The 12,416-nt window shown below is 50.7% G+C and overlaps 1 protein-coding gene across 2 annotated transcripts in view; it reads right to left on the bottom strand.

Moving 5' to 3' along the window:
• The window catches only part of POLR3B (RNA polymerase III subunit B), a 1,087,861-nt gene that overhangs the window by 32,151 nt on the left and 1,043,294 nt on the right, over nt 1–12,416 (bottom strand). For both annotated transcript variants that reach the window (XM_085652533.1, XM_085652534.1), the window contains one exon: nt 817–990. In XM_085652533.1, the coding sequence (XP_085508659.1) occupies nt 817–990 (174 nt within the window). The remainder of the gene's footprint in view (nt 1–816; nt 991–12,416) is intronic.

Below are 12,416 nucleotides of genomic sequence, written 5' to 3'. Positions count from 1 at the left end.
TGTCTGAGAGCCACCGTCCACTAAACCGTTCTGGCTAGGGAGTTGCTGGTATCTGCTCCACAGTGAATGGTGAACTTAGCTGCTTTTCTCCCGTTAGCAACAAACTAGGAGAGCACGGCCCGGGCCTCCTCTGGAACCGATGGCAGCACCTGCGCAACCATGTCCCACAGAGCATGGCAGTAGTAGCCCAAAAGATATGCAGCGTTCACTGACTCCAATGCCAAGATGGCGGAAGAAAACATTTTCTTGCCAAAATGATCCAACTTTTTGGATTCTCGGGCCGGCGGGCCATAGGGAATGCACCAGGGTTTACTTGTGGGGATGGAGGCTTGGACCAACAAGCTCTCCGGGATTGGCAGTTGGGTGAGGAAGTTTGGGTACCCCTGAGCTGAGCTGTGGCGGCAGGCAATAGTCCTGTTCAGAGGAGCCCCTGTTCAGAGGAGCCCAGCACCCAACAATTGATTGGGGAGGACATGGAAGGGGGATAGGTAATCCCCTCTTGGATTCTCCATATGCAGCGGTCGTCAATGGTGGCGTTAGCTAATGATTAGCTTGCACTGGAAAATATATTATTCACTCTTTCAACCACAACCAACTGTAAGAGCTTGCACTCATTAAAACTGACATTTTCAAATGAGAATTTACAGGCCCATCTATGATTTAGGAGTAAAATCCACCGATAGAGGGCTATGCAAGGGCAGCACAGAATACAGAATATTGGGGGACGTAAATGTTCCACCACTTACAATATTGAAAGGATGTCTAATAACAGGAAAAGGTTTTGGGAAAAGCATTGATTTACATGTTCATGCTTACCATCCGGAGTAGCCCAGAAGGCCACACTGACCGCAGACATCAACTTCAAATGCATCACTGGAAATCATCAACCTCTCCAGCAGAAGCATGCTGGCTCCATAGCCTATCAAGCAGTCCCGCTCCATTTCTCCAAGTCGCAAACCTCCGTCCCGGGAACGACCTTCAGTGGGCTGCCTTTAGAACAAAGAAAAAAAGCTAGTTTTAGCTGTGGTCATGTTTCTGTAGTGTTTACTAGCTGATTTGGACCTGACTAAATAGGATTTTTGGGAAGTTATATCCTGAATTAAGCCAGCTTTAATACTGCACAAAGATAGAATTGCGGTAAATATTCTAGAAAAACGTTCCACAGCCAGAAGGTAATCTAAAATCCAAGTTCCTAAGTGCACTTCAGTTGTGTTTTTCTTTACCTGCCCGTAGCATCAATCTTCCAAGGTATTTTTTTTCTTCTTAAGATAATGCAGACTTTAATACTTATTGAAGCAGGTGGTAAAGAAAAGCATTAATCCCCATAAAATGGGTAATTCTATGTGTAATATGTTTGCATTGTTATTTCCCATTCTGAGGGGATTAATTTGCAATTACAAAGTAGCGGCAGGGTGTTTCTGCATGGCATTGGTGTTTACAGGTGTGGAGTTTGCTCATCTTCAGTATCGACCAACCCATTATTGGGCCAGAAGTCTCCAACGACCTCCCTGTATATAGATTACTAAGACTGTTAAAATACATTTCTCACTCTCCATGACCAACCCTGGACTAATAGTATAGCTCGCTTTTGAACCCAAACCTTTGTGCCCTATCTTAACCAGCAATGACTGATAATACACCGTAAGTGCCAATTGGGGCAAACGGTCTCTGCAGGTTGACTCAGATGGGTGTCTGAACCTACACAGACCATTTACTGAAATGCTGGATAAAAAACATAATTTCTGCCTGCTCCTAACAGGCTGTTTGCTGTTGTACATAAAACCTTCAGAAACCAACACAGGTGGTACACATATTTACATACACTGCTCAGTAAAGCACATTGGAAGTCTAGTCATTTATTCTGATCCTGCATAAAATAAGCAATCAATCAAGTTTCTTATAGAGCGCAAATACTCACCCATGAGGGGAGGATCAGCATTTCAGTTGAAGAACCAGGTTTTGAGGTCATTCCTGAATTGCTACAGCAATGGTGATTGCCTGAGGTGTAGAGGCAGGGAGTTCCAGATCTTCGCAGCAAGGTAAGAGAAGGATCTTCCTCCAGCCGTGGGCTTGTGGATCCATGGGATGGTGGCCTGCGCCAGTTGGGCAGAGCAGAGATGTCTGGTTGGAGTGTTGAAGGAGACGCGGTGGTTGAGGTATGCAGGTCTGGCATTGAGGAGAGCTTTGTATGCATGCGTAAGGCACTTGAAGGTAATTCTTTTGTTGCTGGGTAGCCAGTGAAGGTCTCTTAGGTGGCCGGTGATGTGGCTGCGGTGTGGGATGTTCAGGATGAGTCTGGTGGAGGCTTTCTGGGTGGTGCTGGCGTAGAGTGCATTGCCATAGTTGAGTCTGCTTCTGATGAGCGCACGAGTGACCGTTTGATGGTGGTGGTGGAATGGTGGGTATCCACTTGAAGTACGAGTTACTTACCTTCGGTAACAATGTATCTGGTAGAGACGTTGTCTAGCCGCAGATTCCTTAACTTAGACTATCCCCAGGCGTCAGACGGGATCCGGAAAACTTTTTGCAGCAGCACCTCTGCACGCCGGGGGACGTCGCCACACGACCCCGCCCTGATGTTGTCCACAGACGTGATGTCAGCAAGTTCATATAAGTCCCTCCCGGCGCGCTGACGTCAGTTTTCTTCGGAGAAACTTTTCCGCTACACAATGCAGAGCCACCAACTAAACTGTGAAAGTATGGGAACAGTGTGCAAATGATGAAAAATCCATAAAAGAAAGAAGGCGGATGGTGCAAACCACCATCATAAAAGACAGTACCAAACACTGTCTACATATACGATAAGAAGTAAGGGCAGAGCAAAGCTCTGAGAAGAAACCCCACAAAGTGAAGCATGGACCGTCTCCAAAGGCTGGGTAACAAGAGAAGAAATCGCAACAGGCAAGATAGATTGTCATTAACACGTAGAACTCTGCCGACCAACAAGGACAGAACACAGGAAGAACAACAGTCTACTGTGAGAAGGTATGAAAAGAATGGTATTGCCCTATAGCAAGGGAAGGCCGAAACATAGCCTAGCAAACCCCAAAGAAGGCAACTATAGAGGAGGCAAGGGTCCTGACTCAATGGAGACGGTGGGAGGGAGGGAGCAACAGGAGAAGAAGAATCTCCTGATGAAGGTGAAAGAGGCAGCACCATTTATAGGAAAGAAGCCACCTGGAGGGAGGCAGCCGCCTATGGCAATTTTGAAAGAGGTCACAACAATGTGAGCACCCTGAAAGGAGACCAATGGCAACTGAAAGGAGGCAAAGTAGAGAAATTCACCTGGCAAAGTCCTCGCAGAACGGGGAGGATGGGTGGGCGTTAAGGAATCTGCGGCTAGACAACGTCTCTACCAGATACATCATTACCGAAGGTAAGTAACTCGTACATCTGATAGAGACATCTAGCCGCAGATTCCTTAACTTATAATAGATACCACAGCCATACCTCCAGGGGGAGGCGGGACTGCGATAGAATAACAGAAAGTGCCCGAAGCACTGAGCCGGCAACAGAGTGACAGGCCATGGGTAAGGCTGTGGCGGAATAGCCAGACAGCAACCCAAGTGGCTCGAAAGAGCAAAAGACAAGACATCCCAAACTGCCAGAATGGCGCGACACCATACCCGTAAGAGTATGAGGTGTTTAAACAGCACTAGCCATATTCCAAAACAGAAGAGAGAGTGTCCAGAACGACGGAGGAAGAAGGACTACTCCCCACTCAATGGTGCATGGAAGGAACACCAAGGAATGCTAGCGGATTTCAAGAAGAAATATAACCACAGCCTACCAGGCCAGCCCACGCAAGGGAGGCCGGAAAGGCCACAGCCAGGAAGCGAAGGGCAGAGGCAGGAACTGAGCAACATTGTAGAAGAGCAGGTGGGAAGAAAGACACGCCAAGTGCACACCTAGTCACCAAAAAGAGTGACAGGGACAGATAGGAGCACTCTGAAGCACGCTTGCAGCGGACCAAACTAAAACATGCACAGAGCAGACAGTCACGGCAAAACCTAAAATGAGCATGGAACCGCCCAACCAGGGAGCTTGAAGGCCGAGGTGAGAACTCACCCATGAAATACAAAGAAGCAGGGTGCAGCACCTGGGACAACCAGCAGCAGAGGAGCTGTTCTGCAGGCACAGGAGTCACATCCGAAGGGAGTGACCGCAGAGGCACCGAAAGTGCCACAAGGAGCCGTGAATAGAAACACACATAATCTGTTGAGAAGAACCTCAGATCTCCAGACCACTTCCTCCGACTGAGGGGAAATCCACCCCGTACAGAAGAGTGGGACTGTTTAGTATGAGCCAAGAAGAAGCATCGTGAAGCAGGTGGACCATCCCAGGGAGTGGAACGCAAGGAACCCTGGGTGCCGAAGATGCCGAAAAAGACACCAAAGCGCATTTAGAGGTGTTAGAAAAGACACCGCCATGCAGAACGAAGGCAAACTTGAATACAATCACTGACTTGCTCCTAGAAACACGGAGACATAGGACCAGACTTCGCAGCAGCGAAGAGAGGTGGAGAGAAAGGGGGGGAGAGGGGGGGCGAGCTATGACCAAGCACAAGCAACTATGGGTGCCACAGGAGGAACCCACCTAGTTCACCCGTGGCAGAAGGTAGCCACATTTTGAAGCGTGTGGAAATATATTGAAAGAGAATGAGGCACATATGTAAGGCATGGCGTAAAGGAGATGGGCCCAAAAGCACAACACTGAACACCGTGCAACGGTAAACACTGAACACCGTGCAACGGTAAGACAAGGGCGTCATTGGATGCAGACAGGCCAAAGGGGCCTCCATGCCCGCATGACGCATAGCAGAGCTATACAATAGCATACAGATACTCCACTTGGAGTATGTCACATCCTCAAGAACCATGGGGGAACACCTCGTTGGGCAAACCACAATTAGAGGACAAAACACAAACAATCTGTGGGACACCACCACAGTAGGCTTACCGCCAGCCTAAAAATGCATAGTGCAAGTAGTGGACGCCAATGCAACTATTGGACGCCAAATAAATGGCCAACCAACCCAGATCATGGGAAATGGAAACCTTTAAAAAACAGGCCTATGGTGGAGGACGAAATCCCGCAAGGAGGCGCTGAACAGCCGAATCGCCATAGGCATCACTAAAAGGACCCCATCAAAGGGTAGGTCAACAAGGCGTTCCCGGATATTCTCCGGAAAGACGCCATCTCGCAACCAAGCATGGCACCGTAGGGCCACCGAACCAGCCATAGCACGGCCTAAGGAATCCGCAGTATCCAAGGCCGAGCGGATTGTAAATTCCGCCAAATCACGGCCATCACGGATAAGAGGAAGGAGGTCAACACGAGCGCCCTCTGAAGCAGCCGATAGAAGGGACATGGCAGGTCCCAAAGGGCAGAAGTAGCCGAGCCAAGACACACACTGTATTTAGTGATTGAAGAGCTGCGCTAGTGGAGGCGAAACTGTTACGGCACCACGACTCCAGCCATCTGGACTCCCGGGAGGGAGGAAGCAACAGCTGAGGCAAGGAAGGGAAAGCAGTTTGCAGAACAAACCCCTGAACGTCTGGGTGAACGAATAAGCAAACTGGATCATGTGGAGCAGGACAGTGGCGGTGCAAGATAGAACGAGCCACCAGATCACCGGAAGCTGGCCGAGCCCAGGTGCCCAAAAGGGCATCATAAAGAGAAGCTTTGAAAGGTAGAAGCGGCTCTACAGTCCCTGAACCGTGGTGGAAGACATCCAGCAGAGGGCCAACTGGCAGGGGGACCGAAGGAGGGTGCATGCTCAGAACACGAGCGGCCAAGGAGACAACCCTGACGCGCCCTGACAACGCCATATGTTCATCATCCCTAGAGGCAAGGGGCACTGTCGGCGCCAGGGGCGAACCCGCCAGCGTGTCCACCGGAGACCCCGCACGTAGCGGAGGCTCCGAGGACGCCCCAGGGAGAGGAGGGGACCCAAGGGAGGCCTGCAGGACCGCTGCATAGGCCTCCATTTGGGTCCGAGTCGCCCCCACGCCAGGATAAGGCAGATAAGGAAGGGGCGACTCCCGGGGTCGCACGTTCTGAGGATTTCGGGAACCAATGCCCCCGACAACAGAAGGAAGTGTGGTCTCGGACCTCGGCGACATGCGCCGTGACTTACCCGAGCGAGGTGAACGACGCACCTGGGAACCAGAGGGCAACCGATGCTGAAAATGGAACCCACTGCCAGAGGGGCCTGCCGCTGATGAGGAGGCCGGGGGCTGAGACGACGCCGACCGGGACAGAAGAGTCAAAAGCAGTTTCATCCTGCGCTCCCGCCGGGACTTCGGCTTGAGGTATTCGCAGGCGTCGCAGTCCGTCGAGTCGTGGTGTTCGCCTAGACACCACATACAGATATGGTGTGGGTTTGTCGCGAACATTTGCCGCGAACAGGAGGTACAAGTTTTAAAGCCTGAAGGCATCGCACACTGTTCCAGACGCGAAGCATCAGAAAAGGGCCCGAAAACAGGCCAGAGGAACCGCTTACTCCAGATCCGCGTTGTACACGGAAAAGAAGGAAAGTGACGGGAGGGACTTACATGACCTCGCTGACGTCACGTCCGTGGACGACATCAGGGCGGGGTCATGTGGCGCCGTCCCCCGGCGCGCAGAGGTGCTGCTGCAAAAAGTTTTCCGGATCCAATCAGACGCCTGGGGATAGTCTAAATTAAGGAATCTGCAGCTTAGATATCTCTATCAGATGATCTTATTAAGCAGGCTGAGTGTGTGGAGGCAGGAGGATGAAACTGCATTGATTTGGCAGTTCATTGAGAGCGAGGAGTCCAGGACTATGTCGAGGTTTCATGTGTGGTCTTTGGGTGCGGGTGGGGAAAAGGGGTTCCGAGTGCTGCGGGCCACCAAGTATTGTGCCAGGCAGAGGGGTTTGAGCCCAGGATGATCCGTGAGGCACTCCGCAACAGATCTCTGTGGGTTCTGAGTTGAACAGTGGAAGTCTAACTCTCTGTGTTCGGCTGGTGATGAAGGAGTGGATCCATTTTAGGGGTTTGTCGCGGATGCCGGCTTCGTGGAGTCTTGCGCAGAGGGTGTGGTGGGAGACGGTGTTGAAGATGGCAGAGAAGTCCAGGAGGATGAGAGCATGCAGTTTTACCTCGGTCGAGGAGGATGAGGATGTCATCTGTTGGGGTGAGGAGAGCCGTCCCGGCACTGTGGTTGCTTCTGAAGCCCGATTGGGAAAGGTCCAGGATGTGGTTTGTCTTGATGAACTTGGAGAGTGGGTATTGATGGCTTTCTCTATGACTTTATCTGAGAAGGGGAGCAAAGAGATGGTTCTGTAGTTCTTGAGGTCCATCGTGTTGGCAGTGGGTTTCTTCAGTAGGGGGTTGATTTCTACGTGCTTCCAGTCTTATGGGAATGTGGCAGATTCGATGGAGCAGTTGATGGTGCAGCAGAGTTCAGGTGCAATGGAGGTGCCGGCGCCGTAGAAGATGTGGTGAAGGCAAGGATCCGAGGGGGTTCTGGAGTGGATGCTCTTCATGATCCTGAGGGTGTCATCAGGGTCTGGAGAAGTGTTCAGATCACTGGCGTCACTCAGGTCCTCTCTCTAGTCCGGCTCTTTAGGCTTGTCTGCCAAAGGGTCCAGTGATCCCTCCCAATCCTCATCACCACCTTCTGGGTGATAGGGAACACCAGGGATGAACAGGGAATCAAAAGTACCCTCCGGCTTAGGATTCAACGTCGGTTTGGCTCCGGGTCCATCTCGGGGTGCCATTGACGGGATCGGCGCTGAGGAAGGTCGAGTAAGGTCAATCGGCGTCGATCCAAATCGAGGCCTGGATCCGCAGGGGCCCTCTGGCTCCAGGACCGGAGCTGCCGGTATCGAAGGCCCTGGACCCCCGATCGGCTCCATGGGGCCCGAAGGCAAGCTGGCAGAGTCGGGCTGCCCAAAGATACTATGGAGGGCTTTTAAAATGCATGAAGTTGGGCAGGGGACGCCCCGGAAACGGAGGGAGGCGTGGAGTTGTCCCTGACGGAGGCACCGAAGATGGAGCCTTAGAGTGACGGTGCCCCAGATCCCACATCACATCAGCCGACTGACAGGGAGAAGGCGAAGAGCACCGGTGCTTCTTGTGCTTTGACTTAACCGAGGACTTCGAAGACTTCGAATGGGATGCGGTGAGGTGGCTCCGCGAGTGGTCTGGAGACCCTTCCCTTGAATGAGAATGGGAGCAACTCGGAGCCGACTGCCAGGCCTCCAAGAGCTTTAGGGACTGCTCCCGCAAAGACTTTGGATTCATGACCCGCAGTCAGCGCACAACTTCGGGTCGTGATCGCGCTCCAGACGAACAAGTGACTTCCCTTCGGTAACGATATATCTGTAAGAGACATAGATTAGTTATAGATTCCTTATCTTAGAATTATCCCCAGGCGTCAGACTGGATCCGCAGAATTTTTTCTCAGCAGTACCCCTGCGCATCGAAAGGTAGCGTCAGTCAGCTCTGCGTTCGTCATTGGGGTCGTGGTCGCCAGGATGACATCGCGGTAGCTACTTAGACTCCGCCGCAGCGCGCGGACGTCAGCTCTTTACACGACATTCCACGCCAGAAACGCAGAGCTATGCAAGACACTGACCACTGGTGCACAAAACTAGGGCCCTGAAAGGGATTCCCTGACCCTAGAAGTCAGTTCGCAGAACGGGGAGGCTGGGAGGGGCGGTAAGGATTCTATAACTAATCTATGTCTCTTACAGATATATCGTTATCGAAGGTATGTAACTTGTTCATCTGAAAGAGGCAAATAGTTATAGATTCCTTAGCTTAGAATAGATAACCCAGCAATACCAACCCCGGAGGTTGGTCTGCGAACCAAATTCGGCCAAAGAAGCCGTGTCTCTGGACTTGGCTGTCCATGCAGTAGTGTTTTGTGAACGTGTGCAGAGATGCTCACGTAGCTGCCTGACAGATGTCATTTAGGGTGACTCCCTGTCCCAAAGCAGTGGTAGCTGCCGCTGCCCTGGTGGAATGAGCGCGCAGTCTCACTGGAGGCTCCTTCTTTGTCAAAGAGTAGCAAGCTTTAATGCATAAAACGACTCACCTAGAGTTTGTCCGTTTGTCCACGGACCGACCTTTTTTGGAACCCACATAGCCAACAAAGAAGCTGGTCATCCACCTGGAACTGCTTGGTGCGATCCAAATAAAATGAAAGCGCACGTTTTGGATCCAGACGGTGGAGCCTCTCTTCCTCCTTAGAAGGATGCGGAAAGAAGGAGGGCAAAGTGTTGGTTTGACTAATGTAGAAAGAAGTAACCACCCTGGGAAGAAAGGAAGGTCTAGTTCTGAGGACGACCTGGTCCAGATGAACAACCAGAAAAAGAGGCTTTGAAGAAAGAGCATGGAGCTCACTCACCCTGCAAGCAGAGGTGATGGCAACCAGAAAGGCAGTCTTTAAAGTAAGCAGTCTGAGAGGACAGTTATGAAGCGGCTCCAAGGGCACGCACATAAGGTAAGTAAGAACCAAGTTCAAGTCCCACTGAGGCATTACGAAGGAGACAGGAGGAAAAAGAGGAGTAATGCCCTTAAGGAAGTGATTTACAACAGGGGACTTGAAAAGAGAAGGCTGATCAGGAAGCCGAAAAAAGGCTGAAATGGCCGAGAGGTAGCACTTCAGAGTGCCCAGAGCAGAGCCCTGCTGGGCCAAAGACAGGAGGAACAAGAGCACCTCAGAAAGAGGGGCAGAAAGGGGATCTACAGGCTTTGCTGCGCATCATGCCACAAATGTGTTCCATCGTATTCCGTCTTAGTGAAGGGACACCTGGCTGCCAAGATAACATCACACACCTCGGGTGGAAGGTCAAAGGCCGCCAACTGTCGCCGCTCAATTTCCACGCAAGGAGGTGGAGACTGGACAGGTTCGGATAGAGGACTGTCCCCTGCTGCTGCGACAGAAGATCCTCCCGAAGAGGCAGTCGGATCGGAGGATCAATGGCCATGTGTAACAGCTCAGGATACCAGACTCTTTGTGCCCAATCCGGATCCACAAGAATGACTTGGGCCTTGTCGCGCTTGATCTTCTTCAGCACTCTGGGCAGAAGTGGTACAGGCGGAAAGGCGTATAGAAGACGGCAACTCCTCAAATTCCAACGTGCAGAATTGCTGACATTTTGCGTTCTCTTTAGTGGCAAATAGATCTAACCAAGGCTCTCCCCACTGCTGAAGGAGACCTTGCACCACCTCCAAGCGAAGATGCCATTCGTGATCCATAATGCACCTGCGGCTGAGTTCGTCCGCCCTGGCATTCAGTGAACCCGCCAGGTGTTGAACCACCAGGAATATACCCTGATGTTCCAGCCATGTCCTGAGACGGAGAGCCTCTTGACATAGGGTTCGCGACCCCACCCCGCCCTGTTTGTTGCAGTACCAAATGGCGGTGGTGTTGTCTGTGAACACCTGCACCACTCCTCCCCTGACAGAGGGAATGAATGCTTTCAGTGCAAGTCGGATCGCCCGAAGCTCCAAAAGGTTGATATGGAGCCGGGACTCCGCCGGAGACCAGAGGCCTCTGATCTCCGGCTCTCCCATGTGGCTGCCCCATCCCAGGAGGGACGCATCCGTCACCACTATGTGCTATGGTTGGGGAAGGGAGAGGGATCTGCCATTGACCCAATCACGATTCGTGAGCCATGTGATTAGTTGGCCTGATGTATGATGTCACTAGTTCTAGTGTACACCTTATATCAGTCCAAACAACCCTTATGGTGATTGGTTGTAAAGTCAACCTTATAGACCAGCTATCCTAGTGGTAGCATGGACAAGAGCAGTCTTAGGCTAAACTCTGAATGGCATGTGAAGCCAGCTGTGATACCATATATAATCCCTTGAATACCAAATGAAAGGACACCACAACAGATATATATATAAAATAAAGTGTATTTATTCTAGTCCAACCCTCAGCACTCTTTATGAGATTCGAGGTAAGTACAACACAGTCTTATTCCAGCATACATTAAGTCACACAGGTAAGTAATACAGTTAGGCCCTAGGGGCCACGCAAACCATATACTAAAGAAGTGGTATAAGGACCACTGTCACGGAAATAGGATAGGCCTAGGCCTAGGGAATCGCTGGGGCTACACTACACTACCAACAGTTAGGAAGTGGGAGGCCCACGGGATTCAGGTGCAGAGTGGAAACACTCACGCGTAATGCGTATAATCGATACGCATTACGCGTGAGTGTTTCCACTCTGCACCTGAATCCCGTGGGCCTCCCACTTCCTAACTGTTGGTAGTGTAGTTTAGCCCCAGCGATTCCCTAGACCTAGGCCTATTCTATTTCCGTGACAGTGGTCCTTATACCACTTCTTTAGTATATGGTTTGCGTGGCCCCTAGGGCCTAACTGTATTACTTACCTGTGTGACTTAATGTATGCTGGAATAAGACTGTGTTGTACTTACCTCGAATCTCATAAAGAGTGCTGAGGGTTGGACTAGAATAAATACACTTTATTTTATATATATATCTGTTGTGGTGTCCTTTCATTTGGTATTCAAGGGATTATATATGGTATCACAGCTGGCTTCACATGCCATTCAGAGTTTAGCCTAAGACTGCTCTTGTCCATGCTACCACTAGGATAGCTGTTCTATAAGGTTGACTTTACAACCAATCACCATAAGGGTTGTTTGGACTGATATAAGGTGTACACTAGAACTAGTGACATCATACATCAGGCCAACTTCTCACATTGGTGGCAGCCGTGGGATTTTAACATGTCTCTCCCTCTAGAAGGGAGGAATAATATCCTCAACACCAGAAATGGTATGGGGGTATTATTCCAAAGTGTTAGACACCTTACACGACATGTTTTGATAAAGCCAAACCATAGTTACCATAACCGTTTAAGATTATAAGGCACTTTAAGAGTATATGGTAGGCTATATCATAGAACAGCTATAAGGACATGGTTCCGAAAGCTGCAGACAGGCTCAGCTCATGCTAGAGCACCATCTCACATGTTACCAAGCACTCTGCCTCCAGGATTGTTAAGGCCTGCCGTAGGAGTGGCTGATAGGTACACATGTGTCTATATATAAGCTAGGTATAGGAATACTACACCTAAGCAAGGGGTGATTACACGACCTTGCCCCAGCTGAGTGATCAGCCAGTTGTTTCTGATTGGGAGGCCTCACCAGGGGTGGCATAATGCATGCTGCAGCCCCTGGGAGGCCTAGGGTACACCTATGCCCTGGGTACCTAGGGTACACTGTACAGGGTCCAATAAGGTGATCCTTACCAATTGTGTATGTACCTAAGGTACATGGAGTCCATTTTAAAGAGAGAGCAGACAGCCTGAGACCCTGAATGGCAGGATCTCAGGCCAACTAAGTCGACAAACCAGCTAGACACTAGGCAAAAAGTTGGGGGTAACCATAGTCAGATATC

This window comes from Triturus cristatus, chromosome 4_1 (assembly GCF_964204655.1).
Source record: "Triturus cristatus chromosome 4_1, aTriCri1.1, whole genome shotgun sequence".
NCBI lineage: Eukaryota > Metazoa > Chordata > Amphibia > Caudata > Salamandridae > Triturus > Triturus cristatus.
The sequence above is the reverse complement of the archived record's forward strand: the minus strand, read 5'-3'. Positions and strand labels throughout refer to the sequence as shown.